The sequence below is a fragment of the Micromonas commoda genome, chromosome 6 (assembly GCF_000090985.2).
Source record: "Micromonas commoda chromosome 6, complete sequence".
Taxonomy (NCBI): Eukaryota; Viridiplantae; Chlorophyta; class Mamiellophyceae; order Mamiellales; family Mamiellaceae; genus Micromonas; species Micromonas commoda.
The window spans coordinates 1,042,442-1,068,277 of record NC_013043.1 but is presented as its reverse complement, the minus strand read 5'-3'; the positions used below and the strand labels follow the sequence as shown (position 1 = coordinate 1,068,277).

Sequence of the window (25,836 nt, the reverse complement as noted above, 5' to 3'; positions counted from 1 at the left end):
GCAAGCTAGCTAGTAGCGGGCGAGTAGTGCGCGCGATGGTTACGAAAGGGAATGTGGAAGCCCAAGCGAGTGTCGTGGTGAAAAAATGTTTCTCTGTGCTCTTCCATGATCACTCCTCGTCTGACGAGGAGGCCTCGCTGGAGTCCGAACCCGAACCGTCGCTCTCCGAATCCGCCTCCTTCAGCCAGTCCACGAACGGCTGCGCCAGCTTCAGGAACCGTTTGTCCTCCTCGCCCGCCAGGCCCTTCTCCTCCGCCCAGGCCAGGACGCTCACCTCGCTCAGCACGTCCATGTCGTAGAGCAGGTGAAGAATCTTTGCAAAGCTGGGCACCAACAGCGCGCCGTGCATCCCCTTGAACACCTCATCCTCCGCGCAGTAATCCTCCAGCGTGAGAAGCATCTCCACCTGGTCGTCCTCGGACTTTAAGAACCTGCTCAGGAGCGGCGCCCACTGCTTGAGGCGCTCGCGAATCGACTTGAGAAGCGCCGGGGTGTTATCGGGAGCCTTGGCAGGGTACAGCTTCGAGTTCTCCTTCGTGACGTCCCTCGGCGCGGGAAGGGACAAGCCGAGGATCGTCATCAGGACGTACCGAGCGATGTCGGCGAACGTGCGGTTCTCCGCCATCTTCAAACCCTGCAGCTCCACCACCGCGTTCGCCTGCTCGTACCCGTGCTTCACGCACCGAAGAAACGTCTCCGCGACTTCCTTCCTAAAGTGAGACTCCAGCGCCTCGCCCTCGCCGTCCGAGTCCGTCCCGGAATTCGAACCGTCGCCTCCGCCAACCGCCGCCGGCTTCGCGCCGCTTCGCACGTGCGCGTCGTCGTCGTCGGAGTCCAGCGCGTCGTCCCTGGCGTAAGCCGCGTCCGACGATCCCGGAGGGACGGGCGCGATGCCGAACCTCCACTCCTCCTCGCCCCACCGCGGCGCCCACGCGTGACCCGCGCCGCCGACGCCGACGCCCTCGGGCGCCCACCGCTCGGTCGTCGCGTCTCCCGCCGTTCCCTCCTTGGCGCGCTGCAGCAGCGCGCGATCGAGGTCGGTGAGGTATACGCCGCCGGGTCCCTCGTCGTCGTCCTCGTCGAACCCGCCACCGCCGCCGAAGCTCCCCTTGCTGTCGGACCTCGCCATCTGCCGCGACGGGTCGCTGAGACGCGCGCCGCCGCCGCCGCCGAAGGAACCAATCTCGAGCTCGTCGTCCGAGTCCACGTCGTCGTCGTGCGCGGGCTGGGGCGCGAGCGAGATGCGCGAGTAGTCGGCGACGACGTGACCGGCTCCAACCACGACATCATACGCAATAATCGCGCCTTTACCGATAACCGCGGACTCGTGAACCACCGCGCCCTCGCACACGAGCGCGCTCGTCACGGACGCGTTCGCGCCGATCTTAGCGTTTTGCATGACGTACGATCCATCGATTGACGCGCCGGCGCCGACGACGACGCCGCGGCCGAGAACCGATCGAGAGATTTTCGCGCCGGGCCCGACGACGCATCCGGCGCCGACGACGCACCCGGCGCCGACGACGGCGCTTGGGTCCACGTCGGCACCCTTTTCCAGGTACGTCTGCGGCCACCTGTGTGTAAACGCGGTGGGATCACCGCGTGGCAGGCAGTTGACGTCGGGGCACACGGGGTAGACCCATCGTCCGATGACGTCGCGGCTGACGGCGTCGTAGGTTCGGAGGTTGGTGATTCGCGTGGCGTACTCGCGCGCGCCGAGCTCGTGGGCGTAGATGTTGTTTCCGAGCTCGCGCTCGTTCAGGGTGCCGCACACGAAGTCCCGGCGGAGGTGCTGGTAGTCGAAGTTGTCGGTGAAGAGCATGAGCACCTCGGGCGCGCAGATGTCGACGTGGCAATCCTGCAGGTCGGTTCGCACCCTGACGGAGGGGTGCTCGCTGAAGAGGCTCGCGTCCAGGGACAGCGGGCTCAGCTTCGCCTTGGCCCTCTTCGGCGAGGCGTTGGCGTCGGGGAGGGAGGGAGAAGCCTGCTCGTCGTAGTGCAGGACTCGACCGGTGGCCGGGTCCATGGCCACCACGAGGTTGGATTCGCCGAGGTGCTCCTCCCTCTGGCGCCGCGTGATGGTCTTGAAGCAGCAGGTCATGATCGCCAGCCTCTCCGTCTTGCGTCGCTCCCTGTGCGCCTCGAGGGCCCTGCGGAGGTCCATGTTGGCCACGGTGTCGCCGCTGATGAGGATGAAGTCGGACCGGATGACGTGCTTGTGGTCGATCAGTCGGAGCGCCTCGCCGGCGCTGATGCAGTTGGTGCTCACGATGGTGTGAACGACGAAGCCGGCGGTGCTGCTCCACGCGCTGTTCTCGATGTACTGCGTGAGCTGATCCGCGTGCGCGCAGCAGAAGATGAACACCTCCTCCACGCCGTTGCTGGCGAGGAACTCGAGGGTGTACTCGATCATCGGCACGTTCGCGAGCGGAAGCAGGGTCTTGGGCCTCTCCAGCGTGATCGGGCGGAAGCGATGAGTGAACGAGTCCGCCAGGACCACCGCCTGGAGGGGCACCTTAGCCTCCTCGCCCCCCTTAGAGCGAGACTGACCCTTGGACGGCATGATTGACGAGTCGAGCGCGCGCCGGCGTCGAGTGTGCCGCGCGGAGGTGGAGGGAAGCCCTAAAACCCTGAACAGAAAATTTTGGCACGGGATCTCGACGCGCTCTCGCGGAATGTCAAACTTTTTTCGGTCACCTACAACCCGGCATTCGCCGATACATTCACGCGTCGTCGGGGAGCTTCACCGCCTCACCGCCCAGCGCCAGTACCGCGTCGATCAGCACCTCCTTCTTGTGCGCCCTGTACGCGGCCGCCACCCTCGCGCCCTCGCTCACGGGCGGGAAACTCTCCCCGTCTTTGATCGTCTCGACGTCCTCCGCCAGCGTCGTCGGCATCGCGCGAAGAAGCTCGGCGCACCGCCTCGCAATGTCCGCGTGCGCGCTCTCGACGTCCACCGCCGCCACCGGCGCCCCGCGCTCCACCCCCTCCACGCCCTCCGTCCCGGCGTACGCCGCGGCGAACGCGGACACGAGCCTCGCGTCGCATCGACCGCCGGGCAAAACCTTCAGCCGGGGTTCCGAAGCCGCCAACGCTCCGTCCGTCGTCTCGGCGAGCGCTTTCTCCACCTCTCGCACCGCCGCCCTCGCCGCCGCCTCCCTCACCGCCGTCTCAGCCTCGTCCACGTCCCACAGCTCGGGGTGGAACACCATGTGCCACGACAGCGCGTGATCGACGTCGGCGAATACCACGACGTCGTCGTGGGGATTTCGCGGGGGGACGAATCCGTAGTACACGAGAAAGTGATCGTTGCTCCGTTCGCCGTAGGACATCGCCGCCTCCTCGTGCGGAGCGATGGCGCGCGTCGCGGCGAACTCGATCACCCCCTCGTCGCTGAGCTCCGACCACGCGATGTTGTCCGAGCATCCCGCGGGGGGCCACTTTGGCGACGCGGGCGATTTGTTTGCTTTACCGCCCCGGTTCGCCGGAGACGAAGCCGACTCCGGGTACTCGTCCCCGCCGTGGTTGAGCAAGTCCGCCAGGGGCAGCAACGCGCGGAAGTATCCCTCGCCTGACGCGGAGGACGCGACGCCGTACGTGCGCGAGTGCACGACGGACACCGCGGACTTGAACGCGTCGAGGTCGGCACCCGCCAGCGCGACGGGAGCCTCCGCGGAGAGCTTACGGAACCAGGTGGCGACGGCGTCGCGCATCTCGCGCGCCTCCGCGACCGCGGGCGGGTACTGCAGCGACGCCACCTCGTCGTCGGTCCACATCAGCGGCGATCCCGGGACGGATTCCGGGATCAGCGCGATGTACGGGGCGTAGTCGGAGTCTTCGCCCTTGGCTCGTTCCTGGAGGAGTCGACACGCGAGCCGAACGCCCCACGGTGCGTTGGACATGACCTCCCACGCCTCCGCGGGATGGCCGTCCTGGTAGTCGCATATTCCCATCTCCAGCGGGAGCCTCAGCACGGGTTCGCCGTTCTGGATCGTTCGGGAAAGGAGGGGGATGGGTCAGTCGTTCGCGGGTCATTCGTCGTCGTCCGTCGCGAGCGACGTCGTTTCGGAGCGGGATTCCGTTCGTTCAACCCTAAAACCCGACGGGGCCGCGCACCTCGATGTCTCGGCTGGCCTCGAGCCCTCGGCCGCGTCCGCTGCCGTCCGGGAGGAGCACGGAGAGCCCGCTGCCCTGCGCGCCCTTGGACACGCACCAACCGACGAGCTCCGACACCGCCTTGCGCTCGGCCAACTCGTCGTCGTCCTCATCCTCGACGGCGACATTCGCCTCCGCAGCCTTCGCGTCCGCCTCCGCCGCGCGAGGAACGCGACGAGCCCTGGATCTGACGCCGTCGGCGCGGCGTCTCGACGACGCCGGAAGAGCGACGCGCGCGGGACGCGCGACATTGAGCGAGCATCGTGCGGCCATCATCGCTCTGCGCTGTAGGAAGTGCCTCTTATCCATCGACCGAATCTCGCGCTTTACTGCGTCACGGATGTCATTTTCTGGGCCGCGACGCGATGGGCGGGGGAGCCGCGGGCGAGCTCGTCGATCTCACCGGAGAGGATTCGGGGGAGGATGACCCCCTGAATTATGTACCCGAGGCCGCGCTCGCTCACGTGCGGGCGGCGGGCGGCGGCGGCGCCGTCCTTCAGTTCCAGCAGGACATCGTCGACGAGCTCCTCGAGCGCGACGGGCTGACGTGCATCGCGGAGGGGCTCGGGCTCGTCGAGATCCTCGCGCTGCTGCTGAAGGAGCACACCGTGCCGGGGGGCACGCAAGCCGGTCACCTGGCGCGTGAGATACCGCGGCTACCCGCGGGTGGAGCGGAGGATGCCGCGGTCGACGGCGAGGACGGCGACGGGGCACCGCCCGAGCTCGAGTACCGAGTCGGCGCCGGCGCGGTTCTCATCCTCGGGCTCAACGAGTTCAACAGGACCGCGCTGAAGGTCCACTGCAAGATGCACGGCATGCCGTATCCACCCGTGATCACCGCGGAAGTCACGGGGAATCGACGCGAAGAGATTTACCGCAACGGCGGGCCGATGTTCGTCACCACCCGCATCGCGGCCGTGGACATCCTCAGGGAGGCGTTGCCTCCGTCGAACATCCAAGGCGTCATCGTCGCAAACGGGCACCGCGTCACTGACATGTCCCAGGAAGCGTTCGTCGTCCGCCTGTTCCGCTCCGGTAACCGTCGCGGGTTCCTCCGCGCGCTCACCGACCGACCGGGCGATCTCACGCGCGGATTCAGCAAGGTTGACCAGGTGATGAAGTGCCTCATGACCCGCCAGCTGAACCTGTGGCCGCGGTTTCAGCTCGTCGTCAGGGCTTGCCTCGACGCTCACGCGCCCGAGGTGGTCGAACTGCGCCAGCCCCTCTCGAACCGCGTCAAAAAGATCCAGGAAGCCATCGTGCAAGTCATGGAGGAGTGCATGACCGAGCTGAAGAAGAGCAAGCACGTGGACACCAGCGAGCTCACCGTGGAGGCTGGTTTGTTCAAGTCGTTTGATCGAATCATCCAGCGGCAGCTGGACCCGGTGTGGAACGTGGTGTCGAGGCGCGTCAAGCAGGTGGTGTGGGACCTTCGGACGCTGAGAAACCTGGCGAACTTTCTCCTGAGGTACGACGCCGTGACGTTCCTGCGGTACCTCGAGACGCTGCGTCTGACGGAGGGATCGATGAGCATGTGGATGTTCACGCAACACGCGCACACGATATTCGAGCAATCGCGAAGGCGCGTCTACGCGCTTCGCAAGCCGCCGGCTTCGGGCGGCCCCGAGGGACTCGGCGAGGGCTCCGGCGTCGGCGGGAAACGCGCGGCGCCGCCCGAATCCACCGCGCCCGCGCTTCACATGGTCCTCGAACCGATGCCCAAGTGGCGCCTGATCGAGGAGATCGTGAAAGAGATTGACGACGACAAGGAGAAACTCCTTCGTAAGATGGAAAAGTACGGGGCGGACGACGAGGCGCTCGTGGACGAACTCACGGACGACGACAAGTCAATCGCGTCTTTCCTGAAGTCATCCAAGGACATCAGGAGGGCGGAGGGCGAGGGCGGACCCAGCCTCGCCGAGCGGTACGGCCAGGGACCGACGCTCATCGTCGCGAAGGACGAAGCCGCCGCGAGTCAGCTCACCGGGATGCTCCTCCGAGGCTCGGACGGTTTGATGCGGCTGATTTGGGAGAAGTACCTGCGGCAGAGGAAGGCGGCGGGAGACGCGGCGAAGGGGAAGGAGAAGCCGACGTCCGCATCGGCCGGCGGGCGCGGAGGAGCGGGCGGCGGAAGAGGAGGCGGCCGGGGTCCGCGGCCCATGAGCAAGATGGACAGGATGCGAGCGGCGATGATGGGGGAATCCGTTCCCGCGGGCCCTCCGGGGCCCGCCGGCCGCGGCGCCAGGGCCGACGCCGGAGCGGGGGGACCGGGCGGCGCCGGTCGCGGCGGGCGCGGCGGGCGCGGCGGCGGAAGGAACATGAACGTCGCCGTCATCGGCACCCCCGCGGAGCGCGAGGCCATCGCGGTGGAGGCGGACAGGCTGCACAAGGAGACGCTTCGGAAAGCTCGCGCGCAAAACGCGCCCGCGGCGCAAGCGAGGGCGAGAGCCGGGCACAAGCAGGCGACGGGTGACCTGGACCCCGCGGGCCCGCCGCCCGCCAAGCAACAGCGCAAGGGCAAGGGCAAGACGGCGACCGTTGGTTCGACGATCGAGGAGGAACGCGAGGAGACGACGCCGGCGTTTTCCGGGAACCTCGACGACCTCGACGTGGACACCCCCGAGGGCGCGGCATTCGCGGCTGATTTACTCGCGGAGAGGGATATCTACGTGCACGCGTTGACGGACCGAGCCGCGGTGCTCGCCACGGTCCGCCCGTCGTTTATAATCGTGCACGACCCGGACGCGGCGTTCATCCGCGAGATCGAGGTGCACGCCGCGCACAGACCGGGCGCGAGGATGAGGGTGTACTTTATGGTCCACGACACATCCGTCGAGGAACAGAGGTACCTCTCGCAGATTAATTACGAGTCGGATTCGTTCGCTAACCTCATCCGCGGCAAGGCGCACGCCGCCATGCCGTTCGAGCAGGAGGGACGAGTGTACAACGAGACCCCGCTGGCGATCGCCGGGACGTCGGGCGCGTCCGCGGCGCCCGTGCTGCCGCTGCCGCAACTGCAGCCGCTGGTCGATCCCAAGGCGCTGGCCGCCGCGAGGAACACCCGCATCCGCGGCGGGCAGCTGTCCAACCCCACGAAGCTGCACGTCGTCGTCGACACGCGCGAGTTCATGTCGTCGCTACCCAGCGTCCTGCACCAGAGCGGGTTCAAGGTGATGCCGTGCACGCTGGAGGTTGGAGACTACGTGCTGTCGCCGTCGATGTGCGTGGAGCGCAAGAGCCTTCCGGATTTGATCGAGTCTCTGCGAAACAGCCGACTGGTGACGCAGATGCAGAACATGTGCAGGCACTACAAGATACCCATCCTGCTCATAGAGTTCGAGCGGGACAAGGCGTTTGGGATCCAAAACCCCGCCGACGTGCCCAGAGACCTCAACTACAACACGACGCAGGGGCGACTGGCCTTGCTCATATGGCGCTTCCCCAAGATGCGCGTCATGTGGTCGCGCTCTTTGCACATGACGGCGCGCATGTTCGCCGACTGGAAGTACGCCGAGGAAGAACCCACGGTGGAGGTGGCGGCTAAGGTTGGCGTGCCCCAGGGCGCGGACGCGGGCGAGCGGAACAGCGTGAACCAGCCCGCCATCGACATGCTGCGCAGGCTACCGGGCGTCACGGATAGCAACTACCGGAGGGTGCTCGCGGCTCCGGACGTCGTGTGTCTGGCGGACCTCGCCGAGCTCACCATGGAGCGCATGCAGGAGATACTGGGGGACCCGAGGCAGGGGCGAACTCTGTACGAGTTTCTTCACGCGCAGTACCCCGTGCACATGATGGGCAGGTGACGAGGGGGGGAGGAGTCGACTTTAGAACGCGGCGTCGTGAAAATTTTCGACGCGTCGTGATGAGTTTGAATTCAAACGCGCTGCATATAGCCGAAGGGAGCCTCACTTTCTCGCGCGCCGCGTCTGCCGACCCGACAACTTTCGCCCCCACCCTCTCCCCCGATGGCTTCCTACAAGATCGAGCTCAAGACCTCCAACCGCGACTGCAAGTGCAGAGGATCCTGCAAAGGAAACATCGTTGACGTGCGTCCGCCCTCCTTCCGCGTCGTTGCTTTCCCCCGAGCTTTTCAAAATACTGACGAACGCGTCCCTCTCATCCCAGGGCCACGTCCGAGTCGCCGCAATCTCCGATCCCTCCGAGGGTCACTCCAACACGTACTGGAGGCACCTCGCCTGCATGACCGAGAAAGTGGTGCGCGCTCCCAACCTCTCCTCCCCGCTCCGTCTCTTTCTTTCCACAAACCACTCGTGGCACGCGCCTTCGTGACACGCTCCTTCCACTTCTTTCAGAGGTCCAACATCGCCGAGACGTACCCCGACCTCGCCGACATGCCCGGCTTCGAGGAGCCCGGCATCCGCGAGGCCTGGCTCTGTGCCGCCGCCCACGGCAACATGGCTCAGGTCAAGGCCGCGTTCGATGCCCAGCACTTCGACCTCGACGGCTTCGTGCCGCAGTCCCTGGAGGAGGTCGCCGCCGCGGCGCCGAAGGCCAAGAAGGTCCCCGCCGAGAAGGCCAAGAAGCCCGCCGCCAAGAAGGCAGCCAAGGCTTCCGCCGACGACAAGTCCGAGCCCAAGAAGCGCGGTCGCCCCAAGAAGATCGTCACCGAGTCCAAGCCGCTCCCCAAAAAGGCCAAGGCGGCCAAGCCCAAGAAGGCCATGGGCTCCCTCGGCTCGGACCCCTACGGCGTGGTCAGGAAGCCGGCTCCTCCCATCTCCGACGGCGGGAGGAGGTCCGGCCGCAACGGCACTCCCGGCCCGGCCGCCGACGACATCGACACCGACGCCTACTTCGTCTCCCCTTCGTCGCTCCCGGCGTAGGGGAAAGAAAGGCGCCCGATCCACGACACGAAAACACAGCTGTGCCGTCGAGAAAACACACACAGCTGTGCGCACGACACGACGCGCGAGAGCACCCGCGCGACTCACCACGCGAGTCTTTGTGAATACCAATCATCATCGCACGAGGCGTCCGTCTACTGATGCGTATTACATTAAACAACACCCGCGACGACGAGCGTCACTGCAGCCGCCTGAAGGGCATCACCTTTCGTCGCCGCATCATCACCTCCTCGTCCTCGTTGAGGTCCCGCTTGGTCCCGTCGGCGTAGGCGACGTACGGCTTGGGCGGCTTTAAGCTTCGCCCCTCCCTCTTCGCCCGGGCGTGTGCCTTTTTGCCGTTATCGTTGACGAGGGGCGTCACGAGCAGGCCGTATCCCCCCTTCGGCCGCCCGGTGGGGTGCTTGTGCCGCCCCTTGCGGTTCAGCCCTGGCGCCGCCGCGCCCGTGTTGTACTCAAGGTTAGCCCTGAACTGCCTCACCAGCTCCTTCTCCTCGTTCGCCGCGCGCTCGTCGTCGGTCAGGTACTTGGGGAGGATCTCGCGCAGCTCGTGCTCGGGGGTGCCCGCGGGTACGACCGCAAAGTTGGGCAGCGTCGGCACCACGCGCACGTGCCGCTCCCCCGACCCGACGTGCTCCGAGCCGTGGATCTGCTCAAACGCCGCCTCGAGGTGGGGATACGTGGACTTCCCCGCCTTGACCGTGTCGTGCTGAATCTGCTTCAGCGCCAGTATGGCCATCACCCGCTGCTGCCGGATCCTGTACCGCTCCGCCAGCGCGGGCACGTCCCAGGTCTTGGGATCTTTCCGGTGCATGACGTACATCTGCGTCTTGGCGCGATCGCTGAGGTGCGCGTTGCGAATGTTAGGGTTCCATCGGAGCGTGTGCCCCTGCTCGGTGAGGTCGTAGAGCCATCCCTTCTTCTCCTGTTCGTCGTACGAGTTCGGATCGTCGGGTACGACGGCGACGAGTTCTATCTCCTCGCCGTCCTCCGCGGTGCCCTTGACGTCCTCGGTCCTGAAGGCGACCTCCTCGCGCGTCGCTCCGTCGCCATCGTCGTCGCCCGCGCCACCGGCGCCCTCGTGGGACGCCTCCACGGACGCGTCCTCCGCCTGATCCTCCCCCTCGCCCGGGTGGGCGCCCTTCGTTGCGTCGGCGTCATCGTCCTCGCCGTCGCCGCCGTCGGTCGCGGAGAACGACCTGCGCCATCGCGCGTCGAACGGCCGGGCGCAAGGGCGCAGGCGCCCGGCGCCGCCCAGCCTGGCAGCCGCGCTCGCGAACAGCCGGGTCAACGCGCTCATCGCCGCCGCCGATCCCCCTCGATGCCGCCGGCGTTAAAGATCGGACGCGATGCGAGGCCGCGGTGCGCGTGTCGTCGAGCCGACGCGATCCGGATCCGCGCGCGTCCAGCAGTGGACGAGGGGCGCGACGCGGTCGATCGGAGGTTTTATTACACCGAGTGTGACTCCCGCCTGTCGGGTCCGTTGGTCGAAAACCACGACGGGAGTGATCCCACCCTCGGAGCGCACAAACCCGGGCGGCGACGCGCGTTTGCCTCGCGACGCGACGCCATGGGTATCATCGGGGAGAACCTCACGGAGGGCACGCGCAAGCATCACAATCCACAGTGGGACAACGGCGGCAAACCCGCCAACCCCAACGCGGACGCCATTCGACGCAAGCACGAGGAGCGAGCGACCGGCACGGTGGACTGGGCGTCGAGGTTCGCGGAGGACGCCCGCTTCGGCGGCGCCAAGGAGCGGTTCCTCGCGGAGCAGCGGGGGCATTCGATCATGCCGGCCGAACCGCCGGACGCCGCGTCGCACGAGGAGGTCATGGCCGACTTCGCCGCCTTGGCCGAACGCGCCCGGGCCATCGCGGCGCAGGCGCACGAGCAGGTTGGAGACGTGGACCACGCCGAGGAGCGCGAGAGGCTCCTCGCGGCGGACGCCAAGTGGGGCGCGGCGCTCGCGAGGGACGGGAGCAAGTACTACTGGAACAAGGACAGCGGCGAGACGCGGTGGGGGGTGCCGGAGGAGCTGCGCGGCTCCGGCCTGCGGTTGGTGCGGGGGAGCCCGATGGCGCAGCCGTCGCTGCCGCCGGGGTGGAAGGAGCTCAGGGACAACGATCGGGGCGGGCGGGCGTACTACTGGGAGACGTCGACGGGGAGGAGGCAGTGGCGCCGGCCGGAGCCGGTCGGGGCGGTGACCGCGCGGGTGCTCGCGGCGAGGATCAACCAGCCCCCGCCGCCGCCGACGGCGCACCCGGACGACGAGTCGTGACGTTGGCGAAAGAATGCGTTAGTTACAAAAGAATCTTTGACAGTCTATCATACACCACTGTTGATACACTCCTCCTCCCTCACCGCGCCTTCCCGGGCTGGAAGCTCTCGTCGATCCACGACCGCATGGACGCCATGCCCTCGTCCACGTAGCTCGCCGCCGCCGCGGGAACCCTGGACAGGTCCGAGCCGCTCGGGAGCCTCGGCGAAAAACCCATCGCGGCGAGGTTTCCCATCGCCGCGACCATGTTGTTGGACGCGCTCGCCGCCCCCTTTTCGTCCCGCGCCTCATCGACACCCGGCGGGGGCGCGAGCCTGGCCGCGAGCTTATCGAAGACGGGCTGCGTCGCGGCGAGGTACCGGCGCGTGTCGTCCTCCATGCGCGTCAGCACGTCGACCCTGTGTTCGGTGAGGGAGTAGTGCGCGGTGGGCGGATTGAGGCGGACGTGGGAGGTCTGCGGCGAGAATCGCGCGATCATGGACGCGACGTGCGCCTCCTGCAGCTCGGTGTCGAACGCGAGGTTGATCACCTGACCGACGATCCAGAAGGGGTTGTCTCCCATCGCGCCCTTGGCCTCGCCGCATCCGAGCGACAGCAAGACGTCGATGCGCTGACCGGGTTCGGCGATGTCCAGACCCTCGTTCAGCACCAGCGACGACGGGTTGTTGTAGCCGCTGAGGGCGCCGTCGATGAAGGTGGACTTGTCGCCGGTGCGTTCGTCGGTCCGGATGAACGGTGGAAAGACGGTGGGCGCGGACGAGGTGGCCATTCCGGCCTCCCACTGCGCCCAGTTCTCGTTCTGGTCCCTTCCCTTGTTCGGGTTCCTGTACGTTCGGATCAAACGCACCTCCAGCCTGTCCGTCTGCTGCGTGGACACCACGAAGCACTTCACCCGCTGCGCCGGGTCGTCGGTGATCATGGGTAAGTCGCCGAGGCCCTCGACGAGTAACCGCCGGATCTCGTCGTTCTCGCCCGCGTGGCCCTTGATCAGCTGTCGCACGGCGCTCTGCTTACCGAAGACCAGCCGCGCTATGTCCCAGTACATCCGCTCGAGATCGTCGAGAGGCGTGCCCCGCGCGATCGCGAGCGCGATTATCCCGCCGGTAGAGACGCCGCCGATGAGATCGAACAGCTCGTGGATGGGCTTGCCCGCCGCGCGTTCCAGCGCTCGCAGCTGCCAGATCAGCGTCAGGCCCTTTATCCCGCCGCCCTCGAGGGAGAGGAGTCGGAGCCCGCTTTTTTTTGGCGGGTGCGGCGCCGGCATCATCGGGAGCACGTGGCCCTGGATGTCCTCGAACGTCTTGGTCACCGCGCTCGTCACGCGATCCCTGCTCTCGACGAACTGAAGCAGGACCCTCTGCACGGAAGCGCGCCACCTGTCGCGCTCCTCCGAGTCGCGTTCGCCCTCGTCCACGGATCCAAACGAACCCGAGTTAACGGAGCCCGGGTTAGCCGCGTCCAACGGGGGCTGATCCTTGAGCCATTCCTTGATCTCGTTCAGGCCGACGGACCGTCCGTCTTTTCCCCCCGTTCCCGAGGTCATCTCGTCGAAGAGCGTCTTAGCCGCGTCCTCGGCTCCTTTACCCGCGAGGTGACCTCGCAGGCCGGTGGAGATGGCCTCGGTGAACTCGCCCAGCGAGAGACCCGCGTTGGGATCGGTCGTCGCCGCCTCCGCGATGGCCCCGGGCGCGCCGAACTGGTCTACGCGCGCGCGTCCAAATCCAGTCAGAAACTCGTCCAACGTGCGGCCGGTGGACTCGATCTTTGTCAGCAAACCGGCTCGAACGACGCCCAACGGACCTTTCGCTTCCCGTCGAGGTATCTTGCCCCGAAGCTCGTTCCGCTGAGGCGCGAGATACCTCGGAGATATGGACGACGCGTACGCACCCCCCTTGCGTACGCCGTCGGCGCCTGGGAGCTCAAACACCGGGAGCTCGCCCGAGCGATCGACAACCTTCGCGAGTAACGTCGCGGCGAGGTACGCTCCCTCGATCATCAGCCGGTGAAACCTGGCGAGGAGGAGAAGAGAAATCGCGGTGGTTCCCGGTGGAACCGGCACGCGCCAGCCGCCGCCGCCGCAACCGAGCGCGGCGACCGCGACGAAACACGCGATGTTGCCGAAGAACACCCAGCGTGTCAATCCGGTGGTCATCCCCGCCGGGGTCCGAACGAACGACGACGCTCCGGTAGCCGGCCGTTCGCCCAGTCGTCGAGTTCTCAGCCTTCGCAGCAGCCGAGAATGCATCAGCTGGCACCCGAGCCTCGTGGCGTCGAGGCATAGAAATGCGGCCAGCGGGACCACCGCGGCGTGGGGCTGGACCCAGGTGCCGTGGGTGGCGGCGCCCTGGATCCCCAGCGCGGTCCACGCGCCCAGTAACAGCGCCCAGTCCGCGAGCGAACACGCCAGCATAGCCCTTCGAAAAGTCCGACCGCTGCCGCTCTCCGCCATCAGCACGGCGCTGTCCCACATGCACGCGCACCAACGCCAAAACCGCGCGAACGCGTTGGCGTCCGGGGGAAGGCACCTGGCACCGCCGAGCCGCCTCACCTGCGTCGCGAGTCGCATCGCGGCCACCTCCTTGGCGGCCACCGCGCGCGACAGGGCGTCAAACGCAGTCGTCTCCATCGCCAGCCGCGATATCCAATTCGCAATCGTCGCCGGCCACGCCGCGACCAACGCCGCCGCGACCCGGGGGTCCGCAAAACGCACGAACCCGCACACCTGCAGGCTGTGCAACGTGATGAGCGCCAGCGCCACGGTGTCGAGCACCAAAAACGCGGGCGCGTCCCTCGGGTGTCGATCCGACGCTCTGTTGGCGTACGCCACCGACGGCTTGGCCACCGACCGCACCGCCGTCTCAAACAGCAGCAGCAGGTTGACGTGCACGCACGCGTTGCCGAGGAAGACGGCGACGGAGTAGGCGCGCAGGGACCACGCCGTGACGAGCGCGGACGTGAGGGTCAGCGCCAGCGTCTGCGGATGGGATGATCGAGGAGGAGTCGGATGAGTGGTTTGTGTGGATTTGAGGAGAAAAGTTTTCGGGGAGCTGGGAACGGAGGGATGTGCGAACTTCTTGACGGGTGACGGGGCGTGGACCGGGGCTGCGCACCGTGAGTATGACGCCGAACACGTTGAGCCTGTCGTCGAATGTTTTCCTGCGATGTTGGTGGGATGGGCGGCGCGGTCAGGTCGACGTGCGACGGCGGGGCGACCTCCTCGCGGGGTGCGTTGCCGTTGCCCACGAAAAAGCGCGCCGGCATGCTGACTGTACTGCCGCGTGGGCGGCGGGTGAAGAAGCGAGGAAGACGGCGCGACGCATGGGGAATCGCACCTTTGGGTCACCGGACGGGCTCCCGACGTCGCGTGAGACCCGGTCGACCATCTGTTGTCCGGATAGGCCGCGGGGTTCATCACCGCGTGAGGCGTCAAGCACCGCCGACGCGTCCGCGGCCTCCATTGGAACGGGTTTACAGCACGTGCCAATATCGTCTCCGACGCGAGGAAAAAACGCGCGGCGAGACGCGCATTCTCCGCCGACACCCCGCACGATCGGCCGTATCGGTCGAGCTCGAGCGTGGCTGAGCATCGCGCGCGCGTAGCTCGCGACTCGATACGGTGGACACCCGCGCGGAATGCCCACGGCGGAACGGTTCGGGCGTGACCTGGCGGTCGAGAAATCTTGTTTCTACTAGGACCCGAGCGCGCGGACACCTCGACGCGCGGCGCCGCCGCGGTAGCGCCCGACGCCATGTTCGCGGCGTGTATCGGGAACAGGTTCACGCGGATACCTGGCGATACGCCGACTGACGCTCAAGACTCGCCCGCTGACGTGCGCGGACGAACTGGACCCTTCGGAACGCGCCGGGTCGGGGAAAACGCACCGCCGTTTCGGCGGCACGGGAAATCCAATTTCTCGCAGCGACGACTGGAGACACGGTCAGGAAATTGGCAAACGAACCCGAAATGAACCGTGTAACCGCAAACTTCGCGACTTGGGATCTGACGAGGACGGAGATCTCGTGAAATTCCGTGGTCGAGGTGAACCGTCGGCACGTGCGACGGGTGGAGCGGGAGACGGGCGGGAAACGACGAAGCTTTTCACTCGAGGGTGTCCGCGAGACGAGCGCCCAGTCGCGACGAGACCCGTCGTGAACTCTTACACTGCAGCTTTTTTTGTTATTACGAACGAACGAAAAAGAAACCTCGACCGCGCCAGCTCCCTCTCCCGTCGCGCGCGTCGACTCCGCCTCCCCATCCCTTCACGCCATCCATCCATCGCCGAAATATAATCTCCCTCGTCAGAGTCAGCGCGCGGGCGCCCCCGACATCTTCTTCTTGGTAGCCATGATGACGTCGATGACGTCCTCGACGACCTTGTCCGGGGTGGACGCGCCGGACGTGACGCCGATGGTCACCTTTCCAGCCGGGAGCCAGTCCTTGGTCTCCACGAGCTCGCCGTGCGCCAGCCTGTGCGTGATGGTGTTGGTGTCGGCGTCGAGCCTAGCGTGCGTGTCCACCCAGAACGAGGGAATGGACGCGTCCTCGCTGATCTCCTGGAGGTGGCTCGTGTTGGACGAGTTGAACCCGCCGACGACGAGCATCATGTCCGGCTTGTCGTCGACGAGCTTGTACATGGCGTCCTGGCGCTCCTGCGTCGCGTCGCAAATGGTGTCCATGACCATGTAGTGGTCGTTGAGCTTGTCCACCCCGTGCTTCTGCATCATCGTCTTCTCGAGGAGCTTGCCGATCGCCTCCGTCTCGCCCTTGAGCATGGTGGTCTGGTTCGCGATGCCCAACGCGCCGAGGTCGGTATCCGGGTCGAATCCCTCCGAGTAGGCGTTCTTAAACTTGGCCAAGAACTCTTCGCGATCGCCGCCGTCGAGGACGTAGTCGCACACGTACTGCGCCTCCTTCATGTCCTTGACGACGAGGTAGGTCTTGGCGAAGGACGCGGTGGCGATGGTCTCCTCGTGCGCCCACTTGCCGTGGATGATGGAGGTGAACTCCTTGCGGGTGTGCGCGTCCACCGCGTTCCAAACCTTGCTCACCCACGGGCACGTCGTGTCCACGATGTTCACGCCCTTGTCGTTGAGGAGCTTCATCTCGTGCACGCTGGCGCCGAACGCGGGCAGGATCACCACCTCGCCCTCCTTGCACCCGCTGAAGTCCTTGCCCTCGGCGGTCTCCTCGATGAACTGGACGCCCATCTCGCCGAGGCGGTCGTTGACGGTGGGGTTGTGGATGATCTCGTTGGTGATCCAGAGGTTGGCGTCGGGGAACTGCTTCTTCGCCTCGTACGCCATCTGCACCGCGCGCTCGACGCCCCAGCAGAAGCCGTACGCCTCCGCGAGCTTAAAGGTGACGTCGCCGTCGACGTGGACGTTACCGCTCTCGCGCATCTTGGCGACAAGACCGCCTGCGGATGATGGGAGGGATCGCGGAGGGTGCGCGGGGCGCGGACGGTCAGATCTCGGTCGAGACGGCGCTTCGTCTTGAGGGCGGGATGGGGGGAAATTTGGCGTCGACGATCGATCGGGGTTCACGCCGGGGGAAGCGGGGCGGGGACGACTCACTCTTGGAGTAGCCGATGCCGTCGTCCTCCATCTTCTTCGCGGACTCCTCGTCCTTGAGGAACTTGCGGTTGTACTTCCCGGACTTGGAGAGCTCGCGCCTGAACGTGCGCGGGTCGAACTCCGCGGTGGCGTCAGCGGCGCGAACCTTCAGCGAGGATCCCCTGACGGCGACGCGGCCGGCGGGCGCGCGGCGGCCGGTGAGGGCCGCGCCCGCGTAGGTGGCGCCGGCGGTGGCCAGAGAATGAGCCATGATACGAGTTGGACGCGCGACGACGGTGCCGTGCTTCGCTCGAGTGGCGCGCCAACCGAGGGCACCGTCCTCTATCTTTGGCTGGGACGATAGGATCAAGAGGCTCGATTTTGCTTCAACCAATCAGAGAACAGATTTTTTGCATACGGCAATTAGGATGAAATCTAACCAAAAAACCAGCACGGCTGCCGCGGACATCAGATTTTCAAATGTCCGCCTCTTGATTCGCGCGGGAGAGGAGCGCGGTCTGCCAGTTGGACGTCTCAAACTCGAACTGCGCGCCGGATGGCGCGGAGCAGGCCTCGTAAGAAGCCCGGTCCCAATGCCGCGGACGTGACGCCCTCGAGCCCGCCGCAGCACAAGCCTCCACCCGCGCCCAGGCCGCCGGCACAGGGCCAGGCCAGCTCGCCCACCAACCTGTCGCCGCTTCGAGCCCCGCCCACGACCCCGCCCGATTCGCTGCACAAAACAACAACCGGCGGTAGCAGGCTCCGTGTGCGCAGCAGGACCAACGGCGACGACGGCGTGAACCTTCCCAAGCTCAAGGAGCCGTTCACGCCGGGCGGTAGCACCCGATACGAAGCCGTCGGCGGCAGGGTGCAGGCTGCCGACGGCACGTGGGTCGCCTACGCGCTGACCCGCCCGGTGCCCCGACCGGGCCATCCCAAAGCCCCGCTGCTCGTCACCGTCAACGGCCTCAGCAACGACGGGTTCCAGTGGGAAGGTCTCGTCCCGACCCTGAAAAAGGAGCACGCGGTGTTGTCTTGGGACTACCGCGGTCACGGATGCAGCGAGAACCCGCGCGATGCGTCGAAAGTGTCCATCGAATCGTTGGCGGAGGACATGCAGCTCGTGCTCGACGACGTCGACAACCGCGGACTCGCATCAGTAGCGCACGTGACCGTGGTCGCGTACAGCATGGGCTGCCAAGTGGCGCTGGAGTGGTGCAGGCAGCACGCGGGCGGACGGCTCGAGGGCGTCGCGCTGATCCTCGGCACCCCGCAGTACTCGCTGCGCACGGTGATGTTCGGGAGCAAAACGGCGGCGGACCTGGTGGCGACGTTTTTGGACTCGTTTCAAACCCCGCTGGCGTTGGCGTGGGAGGTGAGCTTCGCGTGGACTTTCGCGACGAGCTACGTCTCACACGCGCTGGCCCGCGCGCTGGGCGTCATTCGCATCCAGTGGGCCGCGTTTGCGCCCTTCTACAGGCACCTCAAGCGGCTGCACGGTGGTGCGTATAACCGCATGCTGGTCACGGGCCAGAGGCACACCGCGATGGACGTGCTAGAGAGGCTGGACCGGCGGGAGGTGCCGACGCTGATCGTCACCGGCGGTAAGGACTTCAGCGCCGGTAAGAGCGTGTTCAGGGAGATGCACTTCGCCGCGCCGCGCGCGAGTTTCGTGCACCTCCCCGAGGCGTGTCACGCGGGGATGATCGGCGAGCGGGAGGCGGTGACGGAGGCGCTCGAGGCTTTTTTGCACGAAAAGCGCGAGAGCGTCGCTTTCAACAGGCGGCGGCTTTACGACGCGACGGGCATGAACGTGTCCCCGCCGGAGTCGCCGGTGAAGACCGCGGGGGGTAGGGACGTCGTCGCGGATCCCCTGTCGCCCGCGATCTCGCCGATCAAGGAGTGAAGACGGTCGCCAGACCCGAGTGTACGATTACGATTTTTGCGCACTATTTTTAAAAAGAATTTACTCACGCGCCTTTCCTTCGTCGCCGCAGAGGTGCCCGCGCCATCCCCGGAGCAACGCGTCGAGCGAACCCTCCTTCACCGCGCGCCGCATCGTTTTCCTATCGTCCGCGGCCTCCTCTCGGGTCCCCCGCACCGGCCCCCACCTCGGTCGACCCCTCTCGTGAACCACGGCGGCGAACGGGCCGCCGTCGAGACTGGAACGAAAAGCTCCGAGCGCGTGAACGTTACCTTGGCCCTCCCTCGACATCGCCGACACCAACCCGCCCAACCCTACGCCGTTCTCCCGCGCGTCCCTCGCGATGAACGCCCTACACGCCTCGCCGGCGTCCGTCGCGAGAAACGCCTCGAAGGCGTCCAGCGCGGCTCGGATCTCGTCGCGTCCATCTTGGTCCAGCCCGGACGCGTCCAGCCCGGCGCCGGAGTCGTCGACGAGCGTTCGCAGCGAACTCCTCGCGCGACACCGCGTCGCGACGCCGGCGTCCTCAGCCGCGAGCATCTTCAGCAGGGGCGACACCACGTGCGCCCTGCACGACGCGACGTCGTTGAGGTCCTCCCTGATGAACCTGTACTGCACCGGGGGCTCGCACCACCGGGACGCTCTTCGCTGAAAGTACGCAACCTCGTCCAGGAACGCGAGCGACAGCCGCCGCTCCTCGACCATGACGCAGTCCCTCACGGTGACCACGCAGTGTATCCAGTTGGGAGGGGACAGGAGTGGGCACCCGCCGCACTCCAGGGGCGCCACCCAGAACGTGGGCAGCTTCGCGGGAGGAGGAACCGCATCCATCCGAGGGGATCCGGAGGAGCGTCCAGAATCGTCAAACTTCGCGCCCGGTCCCAGGGGCGTCCGCGCCGGATCGCCGCACATCTCGCGTCGGTGGGGCAGGCAGTGCGTCGGGGTGTCGAACAGATCCAGCGCGGTCTGCTTCATCGTCTGGTTCATCACGCCGTCCTGCGCGATCCACTCGTAATCCTCCCGAGCCGCGAACACGAAGAGCTTGCACACCGGCCGACCGGTGGGACCCAGCAGCTCGCTCCCGTCGCGGCGGCGAAAAGGGTTAGCGCCTCGCCGCGACGGGGCGTCCCTGCGCACCGGAAGCCCCACCTGAAACACGAATTCGCCGCAGTCGTCGAGGTGCCACCAGGTGAGCGCCCCCGCGGCGCTGAGCCGCGTGGCCATGTCGAGCGGCACGCCCACCCCGCCGGGCCTGTGAAGCGCGCCCTGCGCCGGGAGCGCCGTCTTGTTACCCTCGGCGTCGATCGCGTGGTTGTTACCCTCGCCCGTCTCCTCCGCGGACGAAACGCTCGCGGGTCCTCCATCGGCTGGACTCCGGGTGTCGAAAAACTCGGGTAAGGGCCATCGCAGGTGCTCGGGCAGCACGGGCACGGTGGTGTCGTCGCGGTGAAACATCTGCAGATTCAATGGCTCGTCGCCGTCGACAACCTCGGCGAAGGACCCGACCATGCGCATGTACCTGTCGCTGAGGAGGTGCGAGCCCGGAGCGCCCCACCCGCCGACCATCGCCACCTTGGGCCGTGGGAAGGAGCTCCACGGGGAGTCGCACGCCCACGATACGGCGTCGGCGGTCGCGGCATCGCCGTCACCGCCGCCGCCGCCCATCGCGTCGAACACGCCCCGCGCGTACTCCGGCGACGCGAGCGCGGGCACCCCTCGCACCGCGTAATCCCGCATCTCGTCCTCGGTGCGCGCCAGCGGGACGAGCTTGCACCGCCACGAGGGCGACACCCCCCGCACGAACCGGTCGGGCAGGCCCCACCGCTCGAAGAGCTCGCGCATCGGATGCTCGGCGTCGTCGCCCAACGTCTGGTCGATGATTCTGTCGTTGGAGCGCGGCGGCTCGGCGGCTCGGGTGTCCATGAGCCTCGGCCTCTTAGCGCTGTCCTCGGTCGGCATGCGGGCGCGGGCTGGATACCCGCGCGCGACCGCTCGAGTGACCCCACGCGCGCGTGCTTCCAGCTTCACAAGTCTCGCGAAAAGAGCTGAGGCGAACTTTCGGGCTCGCGAAAGATTGTACCGGTTGACGAGAGTGTTGCGCTACTGTATTACCTTCGTATATGATAACGTCACCACCATCCTCTCTCTCTCGTCAAGCGTCGCACGTCAAGCAGGCGAGGGCGTCGGCACGTCCGGGGCGAGCAGACCGAGCTCCTTCGCGTCGACCCACAGCTGTGCAGGCACCGCGTTGGCGTCCGCCAGCCACGCCACGCTCTGCGCAACCTCCTCCGGCGACTTGACCCCGACGGCGCACCCTTTAACGACCCGCGGCGCGCACGCGAACGCGATGGCGACCGCGGGCAAGGGCACGCCGTGCTTGTCCTCCGCGAGCGCCCTCCACCGCTCGGTCCGCGCCACGATGTCCGGCGGGGCGGGCGCGTACTTGTAGTGCGAACCGCCGACGAGCAAACCGCTCGCGAAGATGCCCGCGTTGTGCACCGCGACGCCCCTGCGCTCGCACTCCAAAAGGACGTCCCAACCGTCCTGATCGAGCAGGTTCCACGCACCCGCCATCATCACCGAGTCGAACGTGTTTGGCGGGTTATCTTCCAGCATGCGCCGCACGAACGTCGCGTCGTTCATTCCGAGGGACACTTCGTTGATGGCGCCTTCGTCTCTGAGCTTGACGAGCTCGGCGACGCCGCCGCCCGCGTTGGCCTGCGCGTACCTCGCCTCGTCTTCCGCGTCGTGGATCCTCAGGCCGTCCACGGAACGAAGATTGAGGCGCGCGAGGGAGTCGGCGTGGGATCGGCGGAAGCCCAGTCCCGTGTAGTCCAGCACTGGAAGGACGTCGACGGGCGCGTCCGGGAAGATGCAACCGGGATCGCCCGGAACGTTGCCCCACTCGACGACGGATTCCTTCTCCGACGCCGTCACCTCGTCCTTGGGTTTCATCACGCGGCCCACCTTGGTGTACACGCGCGTTTTGCTCATGTCCGCGCCGCACTCTCGCAGCGCGTCGCCGAGCCTTCGCTCGGAGAGGCCGAGGCCGTAGTGGGGCGCGGTGTCGAAGCGGGTGATTCCCGCGTCGAGCGCCGCGCGAACCGTCTCGGTGGCGCGCTCGGGGGTGGAGGACGCGTAGATGCCCGCGAGTGGAGAGCATCCGAGGATCAAATCGTCCACCGTGAGCTTCCTGCCCGCGGGATGCGAGCCCAGCGACGCGGAGGCGGACGCCATCTTTTCCGTGGGAAAAGCGAAGCCGGCGGAGACGCTCTTCGAGTCGCTCGCGTCTCCGGAAGAGGGCGCGACGCGGCCGGCGCCCACGCGGAAGTGGATCGCGGCGAAGACGGCGAGCGCTATGACCGCGAGGACGTGCGCGAGGTTGGGGGCGAGCGACTCGACACGGTCGTTCGATGCGCGAGTCGAGCGCCGCGCGCTCATCAAGTGTCGAGGAAAACCTGAGCCGAGGTCCCCGTGACTTATCTGCCAGCTGTGTTCGGCCACGTGGGCAAGTGCCGAGAGCGCTCACTTCGAGGCGCGCGTAGCCGCACGACCCGTGTCAGGAACAGCCATGAACGCACTCGTCGCCACCAACGTCGTCATCGCGCGCGCGTCCGCGCGCGCGTCGCGCGTCTCCCGCCTCGCTCGCGCCGCGCGCGCCGCGACCGCGCCGAGCTCGATCGCTCCCGACAACGTCGCGCTCGCTCGCGCCAGGCTCGTGCGATGCCGCGCGGAGGGCGAGGAGAAGGACACCATGAGCTCGCTCGACGCCATCCTCGGCGGCTCCCAGGACAAAGACGCGCCGGTACGAGCGCACGCGGCGGCCGCTTCGATGCGATTCCCGCCTCTTTCCCTCTCCGTATCCGCCCGTATCCATCCACGCTGAATTTACCAACAACCTCCATGGAATTTTCACAGGCTGAGGAGCCCGAGCCCGTCAAGGCCCCCGAGCGCAAGCCCGGAGAGGTGTCCGAGGCGATGAAGAAGAAGCTCAGGGACGAGTACGTCGGCCTCGGAGGCACCCCCAGCAAGCCGATGCCCAGCAATCTTTTCCTGAACATCTGTCTGTTCATCTCGGCTATCGCCATCATGGCCAAACTTAGCGGGGTCCTGGGCTGATGATTTTATTGCTGTGGAGAGATAGTATCAGGATTTTTGCCTAAATGTGCTTAGAATGTGTAACTTGCTTGTATGGGTATTTCACGTCGAACTCGCCATCGATCGGAAGCTCACCAAGCGCATCCTGCAACGTTCACCCCGGTGTCATTCAGAACATCCGGAGCAGCGGCCCAAGGCGCGCCTCCAGGCTCTCTCGCGACGACAGCGATGCTTCGTCGTTCGCTTCAGACGCTCGCGAGCGTTGGCGCGCGTGCACATGCGCAGCGCGCCGGCTGCGTCGGCTTCCAGAGCGCGTTCCACGCGCCCGTTTTCGGCAACGAGGAGCGGAGCTCCGCTGCCGATCGCGTGTCGCACTCGCGACTCGCTGCCGCTGTCGCCTGGAGAGGTGCGTGTCTCCAGCCACCGACCGGCTTCGGAGGACCGTCGTTCGTTGCGTTGGGTGTCTATCGACTCGAATGACCCGCGCATGCGGGTATCTTCGCGTCGCGTGGCGCGCGTCGCCCCTCCGCCCGGAGGTCGCCCGGCATTTAGGGTTCCTCCCAGCCGTGCTCACCCTGGCGTATTTTTGGAACGCGACCCCGGTCCCAGACGACGCGTGATCTGACCAACCAACCACCCCCATCCCCTTCCATCAGGCATGTCCACCGACATCACCGTCAACAGCGCGAACAGCGGCGCAATCACCGCCGCGCTCAAGACCCCGACCGCCGACATCAAGTACGTTCCCTCCCGTCGCACCCGCAAAATATCCCCCCCGACGGGACGCCCCGTGCCCCGCGAACGTCTCTTCGAGCATCCAATCGCAATTCTTTTAACAACGAACCGAGCCTGACCTCTCGTCCGCTCTCCCGCCCCGCCCCTCACCCGCCCCTTTCAGGTACGACGAGAGCAACCACTCGGTAGATAAACCCGGCGATCCCTCCAAGAGGGCGTTCACGTACATGGTCCTCACCGGCGGCCGCGTCATCTACGCGTCCGCCCTTCGACTCGCCGTGCTCAAGTTTCTCCTCTCCATGAGCGCCTCCGCCGACGTCCTCGCGCTGGCGTCTCTGGAGGTGGACCTCGGCAAGATCGAGTCCGGCCAGACGGTCACCGTCAAGTGGCGCGGTAAGCCGGTGTTCATCCGCCGAAGGACGGAGGGTGAGATTGAGCGGGAGGTTGCCGTGGACGTGGCGTCGCTTCGCGATCCGCAAGCCGACGCGGACCGGGCGCAAAACCCGGAGTGGATGGTCCTCGTCGGCGTGTGCACCCACCTCGGGTGCGTGCCAATCTCCAACGCGGGCGATTACAACGGGTGGTTCTGTCCGTGCCACGGCTCGCACTACGACGCGTCCGGGCGCATTCGCAAGGGGCCCGCGCCGTACAACCTGGAGGTGCCGGAGTACAAGTTCATGGACGGGGACAAGATGGTCATCGGATGAGAGGTCCTCGTTGGAAGAGACTCGTCGAGAGACTCGAGGTCGGGCGGGGATGGGTGACTCGAGGTTTGGCGCTCGGACGCAGCCTCGGCGAGGCGCGACCGGCGCGGGATTTTTCCACATCGTAGCGAAACGGGGCGTGAAGGGAACCCCACCGACGAGCGGGGGGTTGGTGTAACACTTTGAAATGTAAGCTTTTTTTCTGAAGGTACATTCCGGCGGGTCCCCCGCGTCTGGCTGGCCGTCGCGGCTACCGCGGGCCTCATCGCCCCCCGCCCTCGGCGCGAACCTGTCGTATCCCCCTCACGGGCTCCCTACACCGCGGGCAGGTGTACCCCCGATCCCCCCGGGTCCCGGCTCTCGACGCGGCGCAGTAGTAGCAAAACGCGTGTCCGCACGGCGTCGACGCGTACCTCGCCCCCGCGGGTTCGCCCCCGCACTCGACGCACGGCCCGCCTCGGCACCCCTCGGCACCCCCCTCGGCACCCCCGAGTCTACCCCCCCCGGGTCCATCCCCCCCGGGTCCAACCCCGAACGCCCGCGACGCCGCGCGACGCAGCCCCGGCGCCGACACCATCGGCAGCACGAAGAGCGCGAGTTCGCTCACCTCGCGCCACACCAGCTGCCTGTTGAGGTACTCGTAGCTCACCATCCTGCGCGCGTGGGGTTCGCCGTACACCAGCCTAGTGCGCAGCGCGCGTTCCGTGAGGGTCCTGTACCTGCCGCGGTTGAGGAAGGCGAGGAGGTTTACCAGCGCGAGAGCCGAGTACGTCGCCTCTAACGCGCTGACGGCGCTTGACGCGACTCGGCGCCACGATCCCTCCGGTTCGTCCGCCCAACGCCCCGCGCCGATCGCCCGACGCAGCTTGGACCACGCGAACCGCCCGCCGACGAACGCGGTGCCGTAGAGGAGGCGCTGCGAGACGCTCAGCTTGGCGCCCTCCATGCCGGTTCGTCCCGTCGAGCGCTGGGATGAAGATGACGAACCCGACGACGACGACGACGGGCGCTCGTCCCTGTACCGCAGGTTCATCAGCTCCATCCCCGGCGTCGGCCTGTGCGACCACACGGTGAAGTAGAACACGAGCGCGTCCAGGAGCAGGGTGAGCTCGGACTGGCGCCTGGTCACCGCCCCGGGGAAGACCATCGCGAACACCCTGTTGAACTGCTCGCGCAGGAGCGACACGAGCTCGTCGTCGAGCCTGCCCGCGTCCACCTGCGCGACGCGGAGGACGCGCACGTCGGGCGCGGGTTTGGACGATGGAGAGGAGGAAGGGGGAGGTGTGCCCATCGTCGCGGGCGAGGACGGACCGGCGTCGCCCGCGTGCAGCGACATCGAGCCCCTGGGCGCCCGCCCTGCGCCCCGCCCAACTGTTCGATGAGACTTCCCTCGTCCGCCTGGCAGGGCTCGCAGCGAGCGGACTGGCTCTGCCTGGGCGGGCGATCTTTCTCGCCCTTCCAACTCCGAAAGGTCACGCGGTGCACGGGCCACTCCACAGCGCGCGCGCGGTCGGTCCGGGTTACCCG

At 66.8% G+C, this 25,836-nt stretch overlaps 14 protein-coding genes across 14 annotated transcripts; 6 read left to right on the top strand and 8 right to left on the bottom strand.

The window, feature by feature from the left end:
- Positions 1 to 109: 109 nt before the first annotated feature.
- On the bottom strand, positions 110 to 2,563 carry MICPUN_59536 (predicted protein; the record flags this gene model as incomplete). The annotated part of the gene is made up of 1 exon (XM_002502932.1): positions 110 to 2,563. One exon carries the CDS (start codon positions 2,561 to 2,563, stop codon positions 110 to 112), a length of 2,454 nt encoding a protein of 817 aa, XP_002502978.1.
- A 160-nt stretch (positions 2,564 to 2,723) lies between these two features.
- Positions 2,724 to 4,464, bottom strand: MICPUN_59535 (set domain protein; the record flags this gene model as incomplete). The annotated part of the gene is made up of 2 exons (XM_002502931.1): positions 2,724 to 3,986; positions 4,117 to 4,464. 2 exons carry the CDS (start codon positions 4,462 to 4,464, stop codon positions 2,724 to 2,726), a joined length of 1,611 nt encoding a protein of 536 aa, XP_002502977.1.
- Positions 4,465 to 4,520: 56 nt separating this feature from the next.
- MICPUN_82471 (predicted protein) lies at positions 4,521 to 7,958 on the top strand (the record flags this gene model as incomplete). The annotated part of the gene is made up of 6 exons (XM_002503286.1): positions 4,521 to 4,763; positions 4,884 to 5,950; positions 6,068 to 6,247; positions 6,401 to 6,736; positions 6,815 to 7,138; positions 7,211 to 7,958. 6 exons carry the CDS (start codon positions 4,521 to 4,523, stop codon positions 7,956 to 7,958), a joined length of 2,898 nt encoding a protein of 965 aa, XP_002503332.1.
- Positions 7,959 to 8,120: 162 nt separating this feature from the next.
- Positions 8,121 to 8,996, top strand: MICPUN_54509 (predicted protein; the record flags this gene model as incomplete). The annotated part of the gene is made up of 1 exon (XM_002503285.1): positions 8,121 to 8,996. One exon carries the CDS (start codon positions 8,121 to 8,123, stop codon positions 8,994 to 8,996), a length of 876 nt encoding a protein of 291 aa, XP_002503331.1.
- A 199-nt stretch (positions 8,997 to 9,195) lies between these two features.
- Positions 9,196 to 10,314, bottom strand: MICPUN_59532 (predicted protein; the record flags this gene model as incomplete). The annotated part of the gene is made up of 1 exon (XM_002502930.1): positions 9,196 to 10,314. The coding sequence occupies one exon, from the start codon at positions 10,312 to 10,314 to the stop codon at positions 9,196 to 9,198; it is 1,119 nt and encodes a 372-aa protein (XP_002502976.1).
- Positions 10,315 to 10,584: 270 nt separating this feature from the next.
- On the top strand, positions 10,585 to 11,295 carry MICPUN_59531 (predicted protein; the record flags this gene model as incomplete). The annotated part of the gene is made up of 1 exon (XM_002503284.1): positions 10,585 to 11,295. One exon carries the CDS (start codon positions 10,585 to 10,587, stop codon positions 11,293 to 11,295), a length of 711 nt encoding a protein of 236 aa, XP_002503330.1.
- Positions 11,296 to 11,374: 79 nt separating this feature from the next.
- On the bottom strand, positions 11,375 to 15,046 carry MICPUN_59530 (predicted protein; the record flags this gene model as incomplete). The annotated part of the gene is made up of 3 exons (XM_002502929.1): positions 11,375 to 14,269; positions 14,406 to 14,451; positions 14,628 to 15,046. The coding sequence occupies 3 exons, from the start codon at positions 15,044 to 15,046 to the stop codon at positions 11,375 to 11,377; spliced, it is 3,360 nt and encodes a 1,119-aa protein (XP_002502975.1).
- A 554-nt stretch (positions 15,047 to 15,600) lies between these two features.
- MICPUN_97588 (predicted protein) lies at positions 15,601 to 16,900 on the bottom strand (the record flags this gene model as incomplete). The annotated part of the gene is made up of 2 exons (XM_002502928.1): positions 15,601 to 16,712; positions 16,870 to 16,900. 2 exons carry the CDS (start codon positions 16,898 to 16,900, stop codon positions 15,601 to 15,603), a joined length of 1,143 nt encoding a protein of 380 aa, XP_002502974.1.
- A 504-nt stretch (positions 16,901 to 17,404) lies between these two features.
- Positions 17,405 to 18,754, top strand: MICPUN_59528 (predicted protein; the record flags this gene model as incomplete). Its single annotated transcript, XM_002503283.1, has 1 exon — positions 17,405 to 18,754. One exon carries the CDS (start codon positions 17,405 to 17,407, stop codon positions 18,752 to 18,754), a length of 1,350 nt encoding a protein of 449 aa, XP_002503329.1.
- A 60-nt stretch (positions 18,755 to 18,814) lies between these two features.
- MICPUN_59527 (predicted protein) lies at positions 18,815 to 20,731 on the bottom strand (the record flags this gene model as incomplete). The annotated part of the gene is made up of 1 exon (XM_002502927.1): positions 18,815 to 20,731. One exon carries the CDS (start codon positions 20,729 to 20,731, stop codon positions 18,815 to 18,817), a length of 1,917 nt encoding a protein of 638 aa, XP_002502973.1.
- A 207-nt stretch (positions 20,732 to 20,938) lies between these two features.
- MICPUN_59526 (predicted protein) lies at positions 20,939 to 22,009 on the bottom strand (the record flags this gene model as incomplete). Its single annotated transcript, XM_002502926.1, has 1 exon — positions 20,939 to 22,009. The coding sequence occupies one exon, from the start codon at positions 22,007 to 22,009 to the stop codon at positions 20,939 to 20,941; it is 1,071 nt and encodes a 356-aa protein (XP_002502972.1).
- A 298-nt stretch (positions 22,010 to 22,307) lies between these two features.
- On the top strand, positions 22,308 to 22,952 carry MICPUN_108499 (predicted protein). Its single transcript, XM_002503282.1, has 2 exons — positions 22,308 to 22,577; positions 22,691 to 22,952. The coding sequence occupies exons 1-2, from the start codon at positions 22,344 to 22,346 to the stop codon at positions 22,889 to 22,891; spliced, it is 435 nt and encodes a 144-aa protein (XP_002503328.1). The 5' UTR covers positions 22,308 to 22,343; the 3' UTR covers positions 22,892 to 22,952.
- A 100-nt stretch (positions 22,953 to 23,052) lies between these two features.
- MICPUN_94567 (predicted protein) lies at positions 23,053 to 24,312 on the top strand (the record flags this gene model as incomplete). The annotated part of the gene is made up of 3 exons (XM_002503281.1): positions 23,053 to 23,276; positions 23,527 to 23,608; positions 23,769 to 24,312. The coding sequence occupies exons 1-3, from the start codon at positions 23,099 to 23,101 to the stop codon at positions 24,310 to 24,312; spliced, it is 804 nt and encodes a 267-aa protein (XP_002503327.1). The 5' UTR covers positions 23,053 to 23,098.
- Positions 24,313 to 24,571: 259 nt separating this feature from the next.
- MICPUN_101136 (predicted protein) lies at positions 24,572 to 25,645 on the bottom strand (the record flags this gene model as incomplete). The annotated part of the gene is made up of 1 exon (XM_002502925.1): positions 24,572 to 25,645. The coding sequence occupies one exon, from the start codon at positions 25,643 to 25,645 to the stop codon at positions 24,572 to 24,574; it is 1,074 nt and encodes a 357-aa protein (XP_002502971.1).
- Positions 25,646 to 25,836: the final 191 nt, after the last annotated feature.

Coding starts and splice junctions, on each gene's coding strand:
- MICPUN_108499 (XM_002503282.1), top strand. CDS start 22,344: ATGAACGCACTCGTCGCCACCAACGTCGTCATCGCGCGCGCGTCCGCG. Junction 22,578..22,690: donor CCCAGGACAAAGACGCGCCG/GTACGAGCGCAC, acceptor GAATTTTCACAG/GCTGAGGAGCCCGAGCCCGT.